General features: G+C 30.0%; 1 protein-coding gene across 1 annotated transcript; it reads right to left on the bottom strand.

Moving 5' to 3' along the window:
- Positions 1-5,606: 5,606 nt before the first annotated feature.
- On the bottom strand, positions 5,607-10,994 carry LOC148614718 (transcription cofactor vestigial-like protein 2). The gene is made up of 4 exons (XM_088589012.1): positions 10,832-10,994; positions 10,351-10,636; positions 7,750-8,145; positions 5,607-5,951 (listed from the first exon to the last, which is right to left on the bottom strand). The coding sequence occupies exons 1-4, from the start codon at positions 10,895-10,897 to the stop codon at positions 5,905-5,907; spliced, it is 795 nt and encodes a 264-aa protein (XP_088445138.1). The 5' UTR covers positions 10,898-10,994; the 3' UTR covers positions 5,607-5,904.
- Positions 10,995-12,381: the final 1,387 nt, after the last annotated feature.

Genomic DNA, 12,381 nt, shown 5'->3' with positions numbered 1-12,381 from the left:
GGTCTTTGTCCCTGGATTACATTCTTTTGATTACCGCTATAACCTTGGTTCCCTTGATTACTCTTACATGTTACTCTCTCAGTATGGCATTTAAAACCAATTTGTTTACAACGCTTTTTAAAATAAAACACCAGTAATCAATTGAATTTGAGTAAATGAAAAAGTTTTTTACTAGAAAATTAAATGTTCTTCCGTTTTACAAAACATTTATGGTTAAGTGATCAATAAGCACCTAATCATACCATAAAGTAAGAACGACGTGTATGATTCGTGATTCTAAATAAATTATTATTTAGATTGCAAAAATAATTCAGCAAAAGTTAAATACCAATAATCTATAGATACAAACGAATTTGAAATTTAGAGCTGTATAAATTTATTGTTGGGTCCACATTGGTCACAGCTGTCCAAAGTTCAACCCCTGTTAACAAAATAAGCTGCGTCTTGTTTTTTGTTTGCCTTTTTTTTTGTTTTATCTTTGGGATATGTTATTTCAAAATTCTTGCGAACTGTTCTATTTGACCCTATTGTTATTTAACATTTTTCATTTTAACTTGATTGATTCACTTAACACGTGCAAGGAAGCAAATATAGGTACCAGTATCGTATTGCATATCCCCAAAACATGGATGCTATAAAAATATAGTGCATTTTCTTTTTGCCTCTCTACAAACTAATGTTTCGTCAAAAGATATGAGTAATGACTTATAAAATAGAGCAAACATCACACTGCACGATGAAGAACTTTTTGAAAAGAAAATCTAACATAATAACATAAAAACGTTCCACTGAAAAGGTTGGTTTGATGAGTGCAACATGAAAGTGAAAGTAGAGAAAATGACTATCTATAATTCAAGACTACTTTTCTGTCCGATTTTCGTGGCCTCACCCTATTTTCTTTGCGGGAAATTATTTTTTCACATGTCGTTAGAAATACTACATAAGTAAAAGTTTTATTGAATCAATTTACATATTTTTTTTAAAAAATGCTAAAAATATGCACTTCACTATAGAAGTCTATGGGAAAATTAATACGATACTGAGGCCTATAATATCGAATAAACAAAACAGGAGTTATTCCTCTTTGGTAATGAGGTATAGGACAACTGCGAAAATTGTACAACGATTAAAGAGAAATAAATTACACAGAAAGCTTTGCAATTCATAAAAAAGGGAAGGTAACTCTTTCATTTTGTGCAGAATTTGGTTGATTTTTTAAGGAACTTCAAAATCATTTTCTGAGCCATCTATTGTCGTATTAAAAAAGAATTTTGTACTTTGTATTGGAACAAAAAATTCTGTTGGATAAAATTAACCATTAAAATTAACTTATATCATAGGATATGCCTGGATTCTAAATGTACAATCTCTTAATTGATCACTGTTTTAATTATTCACAAGATATCGAAATTTGTAATATATATAATTGGTATTTTTGTATCAAATAATGCACTGAGTCAATGCCTCCGCTGGTGGGTCTAAGGTTTCCGAGGGTATTCACCAACCAAGTAACCAGACTTGTCTGACCCCGAATTATATCAGTATATATTTACCATATTGACCAAGATTTGCATTATTATAACTTTAAAAATAGCATTAACACTTTGTCTTCATTCCAGCTATCACAGATGGTAGAACCTCTTATTGATTGATTTGGCATCTTATTTCGATAATTTTTGTTTTGAGTACTTTTTGTATACATTTGTTTTGGAGGGTGAGTAGCTGAGATCTACTTATATATTTGATTCTAATGCTGCTACTGCGTGGTTACTCCTTGAAACACATGTACAGCATATCGATATTTTTTTAATATATGATTTGTAATTTCTGTATTCATTTTTTATTTTTATTACTTAATATATCTATGTAAGTTAGACGATTTTTAATTGTGAAAAATGTTTCTTATCTATCATGTTTTCGTTTTATTATAAGGTAACTTCTCATTAAACAGTAAATTGTTAATTGAAACAACTATGAGTATGTATTTTATTCATGTTAACCTGCTATTATACCCTCTCGTTCATAAACTGTATGATTGAGGTATGAAGTTCGAACACAATAATTCGGTATTTTAATTAACAGTATCCTGTTTCTGCACTTATTACAAAATCACATCACTAAATAATACCGGTAAAATTAAGAGATAATCCATAAATTGTGGATTCTTTTTGGCATACATTGACTCTATTTAGTGATTGATTCTCTTTCAATTAATATTTTCCTATATCAGATTTGTATGTGCTATTTTTCAGAATACATTTTGTTTATTATTTTTCATGGACCATATTGATGTCAATGTTGGATAGCAAATTCGCAAAGCATTGGTAGTTTAAATACGTAGAAACAGTGGGATCATAAATGAAAGTAAGGCAACAATATAATGTTTTTATTTAGAATTCGCATGAGTTTCAGGTTGAGGAGGAAAATATTTTGGACATTTTTGAAGGTTTTTTTAAATCGTCAGTTTGACAACATAACTCCTGCGATAGATTGTTCGTTGGACAACCTTTAACATCTTTATTTGCATTTATACAAAGCATATTTTTATATCAATAATTCCATTTGATTTATAACAAATTTTCTGATTAATTGGTTAGTTTTCTTTTTGCAAACAAAGTTGTTTTGTATAACTTGTTTTGGTATTGTGACGTCTTCACATCGATCGGTCAGTATTCCTTAACTGAAGCAATCCAAACCAAAATAACGCTTAGATAACAAACTAATTCATATTTTGATTTAAATTCATAAGAATGTATATTGTAATTGTTGTTTCTTATTTTCGAACAGGTTATACGAAATACCCTGCTTTGGTCAAGTTTACTCTTTTTAAAACGACTGAATAAGAGTAAATATTGCGGAAAAGCCATTAATTAGACTAAGAAAAAGCACACGGCTGTACAAAAGGTGGAAATTAAGCAAAACATATTAAAAGTTGAATCTGTCTAAATAGAACTCCTAATTAACCAATAATCTGTTGAAACCAGATATTTACTGGGGAACTTTCAATTCAGTTACAAGGCATTTTAACCTGTAAACTGTATGTTGCTTTTGACCAGATTCAATGTATAAAACAACTTTCCAATTTTAACATTATGTATATATTGTCGTTTCCTTTACCCCTTATTATTCTCTTATTCACTGACACTAAGATCATTAATTGTACTTATCAAACATGACATTTACCACGCGCTTGATCATTTAGAACAGGTATTTATGTGCGTATGAAAAAAAAACACAAATAAGGATACGTGAAGCAGTAAAGGTGTTCCATATCTTTGCGTATATGAATCTTCATAATATATATTCTTCTACCATATAAATTGTTATCAGTTTTACAACCACTGATAAATGAAAAAGTCTCTCTAAAAAATGTGTTTATGCCTACTCTATTCGTCTTTTGAAATAGTTAATACAAGTTATCATACATTTTTGAGTTGTATTTTGTTTTTATTTTGCCTGGTAATATGGCGTTACATTTTAAAAAAATATATATAAGTAACGTTTTGTCTTGAGACAACTGTTAGATACTTATCTATCAAAAGTTAATAAACCAAACGTCTGAGTGATGATATTACGAGTTAGCTGCAATAGGGATTTATTAAAGTTGTGATGCTTTGTTGTTTTCATATTAAAAAATGAAATAATATACAACAGAAACCATTGTTCAGAGAACTAGGCAATCATGGTACTAATGCAGTTACAATATAAAGGGTATTTAAGACTATCATTGTGCCCATAAACAGTCTTGGCGATTTAGATATTGTTAGAAAAATAAATAAAAGTAAATGAAGACTTCAAGGAGTCATCGCGGCGTGGCGGCAGAAAATTCTTCTCACCAGCCAGAACCGATTCGCTATTTAGACAAACGTTTTCTCCTGTTTTCTCAATTAAATCCCGTATTTTGAGCGCAGTAATTACAAAACGAGATTTTTTGTCGAAAACATAGCTTATGATATGGTTGGTGTCATTTTTGATAGATTGTACTGTGAAACATTAGTACAATATTCATATACATTTGCAACAAGGCGTAACATGGAACATATATATGTCAAATACTACGCCAGAAAGACAACTTTCAGGGCATTTTTTAAATGTTTTTGCGTTCCTTGAATAAATACATAACAGCAAGAAAACCGATACCTTACCGCACTTTGATTACCTATCCAATTCACATAAAATAATGTTAATCAATCACCTGATATTGTTGTTGCGTTTAAATAATTAGAGTTTATCCATTGTTCCAATGGATAGGATGTTTTGAAATCAATTATTAATTGATCACTTATATACTTAATTAGTTTTTCTAATATTGTAAATATTTAATTCTGATCAAATTCCTCAACACTCAGCTTACATATTTGCTAGGAGATTTCATTTTGTTCATCTATGATAACCGGGTATGTGTTGCTTGCAGTTTGATGTAATATGGGTTGTTTCTGTTTCTTTCCTTTGCTTATTCTTTGTCTTTGTCTTTGAAAATTGTATTTAAACTTGAATAACGTAGCTGTCACAAGAGGATTTCTGATGAAATAGGGTTACGTGCATACTACATGAACAAATTGCACTGGTTTGTTTAATACATAATTCTTTTTGGTTTGATTTATTTCTTTTAAGCATTAATTGTTCATAAATTACATTTGCTGGTGCATGTGCCATAAAGTATCGATGAAGTTTTAATTGTGAGTTTTGTCATCATTCATTCCTCTTTTTACTTATCAGAGAACAAATCGTGTTTCGTTTCAACAGCGTCAACACTCGTGCTGCATATTTATGACTTCACATATGTTTTCACACATTTCTAATTACTTAGAGGTTTTCAAATTAGCTGTCACTGCTTTTGGCAGATTAACGGATTACAGTGGACTAGCCGTCTATGCCAGTTGTCAGGAACAGCCCAAGCAAATTCTACTTTCTGTTTTGACACCCAAAACGTAAGAGAATATTAACTTTCGTGGTGATTAATGGCCCAGCAGAAATGAGTTGGCATATTCCTCCTAAGAATTTTGTTTTTGAAAATTACGAGAATATATTAAATGAAATGATGGTTGAAGGATGAGTCTAGAATGCAATTACTGATAGTCAAATTGGTCGTTCGTAAATCATTTACTCGAACCAATAGTTAATTACTCATTTTCAATTAAGGAAATTCGATCCTGGAACTGTTACTGAAGTTAAAATATGGTCTTCGAAAGATAACGAATAGACATTTAGAATACAATATAATAACAACTGTAACATATATTGAAACGATATAAATAAACAAATGTTTAAAACAACAGGAAAAATGAAAACTAAAGCAATTATCGAATTAAACAGGTAGTAAAGAAAGTAATAAAAGATTCAGAGATGGAGCATCCTCTTCCATTTATATGATAAAAAAAAATATTTAAGAATATGTAACGTCTATGATTATTTTCGGTATAAACATTTGTATCGAGTAAAATGGGATATGGACGATCTTTCAAAATTTAAACTTCTTTATTTTTAAGTATACATCAAACATAATCTAATTTTTCAGATATTTTATAATATTATTTGTCATTTGAATTCCTTAGTTAATGTCGATACAGTCATTGCTAAATAACCACAAAGTATCAACAAATTCATCATGTAAACTCTACGTTTATTAGGAGTTGCTTCATTATACAATGTCATTTAAAGTTCCTTTACTATTCCAAATAAACCAGTAGTAACGAGTAGTAGCAGATTTAAAATCCAATTACCGATAGTGTTGATATAATTTAAGGTGGCAAAACAATTACTCTTTCTTGTTATTTATTGAAACAAAGTATGCTTATATTTTTACAATATCTACTCTTAAGACATAACACACTCTCTCTCTCTCTCTCTCTCTCTCTCTCTCTCTCTCTCTCTCCTTTTAAAGTCCTTTTTTTTTGTAAAGTTTCACCAGCAAAGTTCCTTCCGCATCGTCTGTAGGGAGTAATCTAATCCTACAACAAAGTGACAATAAAGTTAAACATCATTATATCATAGTGGTATCGTTCACTTGTATTGTGAAATATTTAATAATGTCTTCCACCATGTAAATTTAAAAATGAAAACACACTTGACTACTACGCTCGAAGTAGTATCTGCTTCTGAAATGGTGATCTAAGTTGCAATTTTTTGATTATGTAAGAATCATTTCTTGTTTCCTCTTTCAAACGAACGGTCATGTGTACTTTTATATTTCATTTAGTTTGTTAAATACACATAAGAAAACACTTCAACACAACAAATACAAGAGTATCTGAACTTAAAAACATTTAACCTTTGACAATTTTGGAAAAGAAATTTAGTCCAAGTAACTCGGCATATAACTGTCTTAAAAGATACTTAGTATAATGGATATGGTGAATATGTCAAAGAGACAAAAACCCTATCGCGATGACAAATGTCAGCTCAAAGCCGCCAATAGATTTTCTATGTACTAGTTCGGCCAGTTTATTAAAAAAATCATTTTTACGTTCGTTTTATGTCATGTTTCTACAGTAAACTCATCTTAATAAACGGTGTAGAAAAAATTAAAACGACTAATTAACGTACACATTTACATTGAGTGAATTGCCTACTTCTAAAAAGTCTAAAGCCAAATCAAACACAACACAAGGAGTTCTCTTAAACCATTGTGTACTTAATCAGGTTCTGTTTTCCTCTATATTTCTAGTTAGTGACATATTACTAAGCTACGTGCTCTTATCACACTTCACATTTGTTATTAAAAATGTATTTGTTTGGTTATAGCATTTCCTTTTATATTGCGTATATTCTATGTCTGGTCTTTGTCTTTGATTACATTATTTTGCTAGAATCTTGCTTCCCTTAATTACTCTTTCAAAACTTAACATTTCAAAGTGAAATCGAGAATAATTGCTGTAATTATATGAAGAAATAAATCTAAGGAAATTTTGAGTAAACGAGTAACACAGACTTAATCAAATGTATCTATGCTTTACTTGTTGCCATGTATTTGTTTAAAATATGAAATGATAGATTTTATATGTAATCGAATTAGCACTATATTTCATGAAATTGGTAGAGATTATCGAGTCATGTGAAAATGACATGCGAGTTATGTTCCTGCCATACGGGCATTGGTTCGAATGCATATGGTTTGGATCATATTGTCGACGGTCAACGAGCTTGACTTTCCGAAGAAAAACAGTATATATGCGTGAATTATTGACAAAATTCGAATTACATCTACGTTCATTCGGTAGATTTTTCTTGAAATAATGACAGATGATAAAAAGTTGTTCGACATCAAATATTAATACTTTTTTTCATAGTTTAATAACAGAACACTTATATTTTCAGCACATTGATTCCAAAAACAAAATTAAAACATGCTTAAAATATTTTATCCTGTTTATTATATTAGTATTATTAATCTTTTTTTTATCTTTTTTTAATCATTACAACAATTTATGGTAAAATAAGGACTATTTTGTGAAATTCGAGATTAATGATAACTCGACAATGAATTCAACCCTAACCATATTCGTACGATCTAAACATACGTATTTAAACCTACGTCATTGTATTGTCCGGATTGTACATGCACGGTCCAAATACCCGCATAATCTGAAACTTAATGATTGAAAACGTTTTCATTATGATTTGTTGTGAAAGTAATTCATATTCGTACACTATTCAAAGTTACTTTAGGGTATTAAATGATCTTATAATTACACCTAGATTAAAGAGTAATCAAGGGAACCAAGGTTAAAATTAGAAATCAACAGTTACCTGGCGTCGTAGGTTCAAAGTTCATACTGTTTTGAAGATCTGCACCGAGTCTTGAAAGTCCATAGTAGCTACTTCCGGAAAGAGGATCGGGAATTTTTGCTCGGTCGAATTTAGAATTTCGTGCTTCTAATCCACTTCTTAACATTAACGACTGATACGATGGACTAAGTTTTCCCATTGGGTCAAATGATGAATATGGAAATGACCTTGACAATTCTGAACTGTTTGGATAGGAGGAGGAGGGGAAATGATATGGCCAGTTATACCAGGATGATGCTGAGTACAAGTCTCTTGAAAAGTCTTGATTTGTGTGAGTTCCGAAAGATGGTCTTGGTGGCTGGTAGTCACTGATCCAAAATGATGGTGGCAATTTTCTGTTACACATTAAATTTGAATCTAAATGAAAACAAATGAAAAGAAAGTGAGGTCAATATAATTCTTCCGTGAAGTATTTAGTTTTTTTTTCCATTTATCGATTGTTAGAAAAAGAATTGTCTACAATTGATATCGATTTAAGTATCAGCCTTAGTAAGAATCATGCAAAGTCTGTAATATATGATACACCACTAAAAACGCTTCACATTTTTATTTTTGCTTTAAGTTGTTTTATATGTCTATATAATGAAATGTATAATCATTCATTCCAATATGTCTGCCCTTAGGAGATAATTAACGTTAAATATCTAATGGTTTGTACTGTATTTCAGTGTCATTTACAGAGTTATCTTCCTTAATATTGAATTATACAATACAATTAATTAAATTTATATCTCTTGTGAACAAGAATTCTATGAAAATCTACATGTTATTTTTTTGTTTACATAAGTATTTAAAACAAAATAATATGTAGGCTTCCCGAATATATATAACATTGTGCATGATTCTTAGCTACTTAACATGTGTACTCAAAATAAATCAGAGGTGTATAATTTTATTTCTGAGAATTATTTTAATTCTATTTAAAATGCATAGTTGTATATAATCCGTATTATTAAACAAATTTTTTCTATACAAATTAAGGTTGCTGTTTTGTGTGCTTTTGGTGCCGATACTAGTAACATAGATTTAATTTTAGATATGTAATTTGACAAATTCAAGCCAGCTTTAAATTCTTTTAAAGAATAAAAAGCTTTTTTTTAATAAAAAAAAACAGTTTAAATGGGCATGTTTTGGACTTGATGTCTTATAAATGTACAAGTAGATGAAATGCAGTCCTATTTGCGTAACAAATATTAAATGTTTCTTGACAGACACTTAAGAAAATGTAATACTTTAAAACTTGATTACATTCAGTTTAATTTATTATTAGAATCAAAATAGCTAGAAGTAAGCATGACCATATATGTATGTAGTTGAGACGCGCGTGAGTTTTGATTATGCGTTTCCCTCGGTATTACTACATTTGTTTACATTTTAACTTAAATTTTACATAATTTTAAACTCAAAATAGCATATCTACATTTAGATTAGATGCAAAATCAATGAATAAAGGTCACAAGAATAATCAGCGAAGCTAATAGGCTATCTTTTTAATCAGCTTCAGATCCGACGCTTTGACAAATAGGCTACCAACTGCTTATCTACAAATGAGACCGATTAATCGCCTCCTTCACAAATTTATACAAATTTTTCATCAAGATAAATGGAAATAAATCATATTATATGAACTCAATATATCATTGGGTGGCAAAAAGTGTCAGAATATTTCAAGAGATACAATATTACAATAAAGATGCTTCTTGTTTTTTTCACCGAAAAAAGTCTATGCTAGATTTTATTTTCTAATGTAAGACTGCTTTAATGTCTCTTATGCTAATGATATATTTAACTTTAATGTCTCTTATTGCTAATGATATATTTATACAAAGGTATTTGATTTTGTTTGATTGATGTTTGCTCATGATTTTTCTTCTGTATTACAAACTATTATTTGAATATTCAAACCAAGATATTTTTCTTGAAAACATATTGTTGGTTTTAATGCTGTACACTAAGTGAATGATTTTCAAAAATCATATTTACAATACATTACTTTTGCCTCACAAATTGTATAAACATGAACTTATTAACTTACTCATTGTTTTGATTATAAATATGAAAAAAGCATTTCACTTAGAATTATCCCCCCTCATCAAATTAATATTTTTTTCTGTCAATGGACGTTAAATTCATTATTAAGTGTATGTTTTTTAAACCTCAGAAATGGACCGTCATAATATGTATTGTACAACTGTAAGGCTAATGTGCTCCTACAATTGTAATAGTTCATGGACATGCAAAGATGTTTGTGTGTGGGATTGCTGTAGTTTTATTTGCTAATGAAGACTTTCCTGAGGATACTTGCCATGCAAACAGTAGTTTGATAGAACATTCCTTTATTGTCTGATTAAAAATTAAACTTTTTCATGTCTTACAGTGCTTTTAAAGCCCTAAAAACCGAAATTGTGTGCCAGCAAAAATATGTATATAAGAGACTTTAAAAGTGATAAAAACTCATTTTTTTCTTTTCAGAATGCAATATTTAATCTTAATATCATATGTGTGGTGTGTTTCCAATGTTATCTTCATTCAGTACCAAATCGTCTTTCAATAAAACCTTACCTGGCCTTTTTGTATTTAATGACTGGTTTCCATTCCGATCACTTGAAAAACTACTCGGTTGGCTCAGTGCCCGAGAAAAATGTTCGTCAACAACAGTAGAAATATCCCCATTGAAATAAGTCAACAACAAACAATTATGATTTAGATATTGTGATCCTTTGGGTTCTGAATCTGGATCATAAGTCGCAGTTTCCTGTATCTCCCGTTTGGCTATAGACCGTGAATCTCCAAGGTATGAATAACTTCCGGTTGGATGTCCGAAGTCAAGCGCTTGTGACCCATACCTCTGTAATGAAAAAGTTATTTTTTTAAGTTAAGAAAATATTTACTACGATTTCTTGTTGAACTAGTGTTTGATACAGCACTTCTTTACTAAAGACTTTACAAATAAACTACTGTAATCAGATGTGAAATCTACTGCAAACAACTTGAGAAATATGACCAACATGGTCACTTTATCTGATAAATGAATCTTGCTTACCGATGTGTCTGGTCTGTGTTGAAGAGACGTTGGGTAAAATTGGTACATCAATTCAGAACAACTCATACTATCAAGCGTGAAATATTCTCGGATTTAGGACTATTCTAGACAACTATGTACAAGAATGCATCGTATTCTTTGTGGTATTGCGAACAATTTCTCGTAATGCGATACAAAAGCACATTTCATTCCCAGCACGTGTTTAACCAATCGTACATTAGAATGACAGTCAATACTACCAATTACATCTAGTCTTTTGACTCTTGCTCCTCCTATTGTGTTTTATTGTTTTAACAGATGTAATGCATTTTCTACCATTCAATAATGAAAAAGTTGATTTTTAATTACCAATGTTTTATACTTTAAATTTGCATAAGAGATAAGAATTTGAAGCGATTATTTTTGTATATGATGATATGTCCCAACTTGTTTTTGATCTGATTCAACGGAATATGTTATCGTGCGATCTATCTCGTCCCCTTGTTACGAGAGTATATATTAAAACTACTTTTCTTTTAGAAATAAATGGTGTTGGAGGATATTTCCACCAGAAAACAACAGATGCTCCAAATTATGTATTGTAAGGATTTAAATAATTGTACATAAAATCATATTTCGTAAGATTTTATCAAAGCTTATCACACTATGATATTTTATCAAAGCTTATCACACTATGATATTCGATTCAGTTGATATATGTTTTGCTCACCACATCGATACTTATTTTTATGCAGTATTACTAAATTCAAAAGTTCTAAAGAGACTACGTCATCACTCATTGCACTTGGAAGAAGTACTATGTGCTGTATTTGGCTTCCAATATCGATATATTTTTGGATTGGACTCTTTCTTGTATACAATTTATTTTGGGATTTAGATCTTCTTATGTATTTGGTTTTAGTGCTGTTGATGGTTGATCCTTGAGACAGGATACCATAATTTGCAATACTAAAATGAATGGTTATTTCGTATGCAATATTACAGGAAAACGGTGGAGCATCCTTTAGCAAACAAAAAATTGGCTATGTTGTAGAAATGACCTTTGAAAGGTCCACATTTTTTTGGCAAAACAACCTTCGTACAAAACATGTTTTTACGTTCTACATTCATTTCAAACATATTAGTTTTGATACCATTTATCCAATACATGGAGACAATTACATCTAAGAAAATTAATTTACAGATTCTATGAATATGGATGGAATTTTTAACTATTATGTCATTATTTGATCGTACTTAGAAACAGACATTGGAATTTTACTTACAAAATTTGTACAGAAGTTTTTCTTTGACTTATTACATTCTAAAGAACATTATTTGTTAAGTTGAAAGTATTTCAATAGTATCGTTTTAGAAACTAATCGTTATGAAGCATGCCGTCTGCATTTAATGCAATGTATTTTTCGAGTAAATTTCTATAATAAGTTATGCTTTTTTCTCGAATTCCAACAGTTTCCCCTTTATATTTTACACTTTTCCAAATATTGTTTTTATTTATAATTCATCATTTTTATTAAACACTGGTGCCCGATTCTGTACATGGCGACAAT

This window comes from Perna viridis, chromosome 6 (assembly GCF_037379345.1).
Source record: "Perna viridis isolate PV_CMFRI_1.1 ecotype Kerala chromosome 6, ASM3737934v1, whole genome shotgun sequence".
Classification (NCBI taxonomy): Eukaryota; Metazoa; Mollusca; class Bivalvia; order Mytilida; family Mytilidae; genus Perna; species Perna viridis.
The sequence above is the reverse complement of the archived record's forward strand: the minus strand, read 5'-3'. Positions and strand labels throughout refer to the sequence as shown.

Coding starts and splice junctions, on each gene's coding strand:
- LOC148614718 (XM_088589012.1), bottom strand. CDS start 10,897: ATGAGTTGTTCTGAATTGATGTACCAATTTTACCCAACGTCTCTTCAA. Junction 8,146..10,350: donor ATTAAATACAAAAAGGCCAG/GTAAGGTTTTAT, acceptor GTTTTCATTTAG/ATTCAAATTTAATGTGTAAC. Junction 5,952..7,749: donor CTTTGAACCTACGACGCCAG/GTAACTGTTGAT, acceptor ACTTTGTTGTAG/GATTAGATTACTCCCTACAG.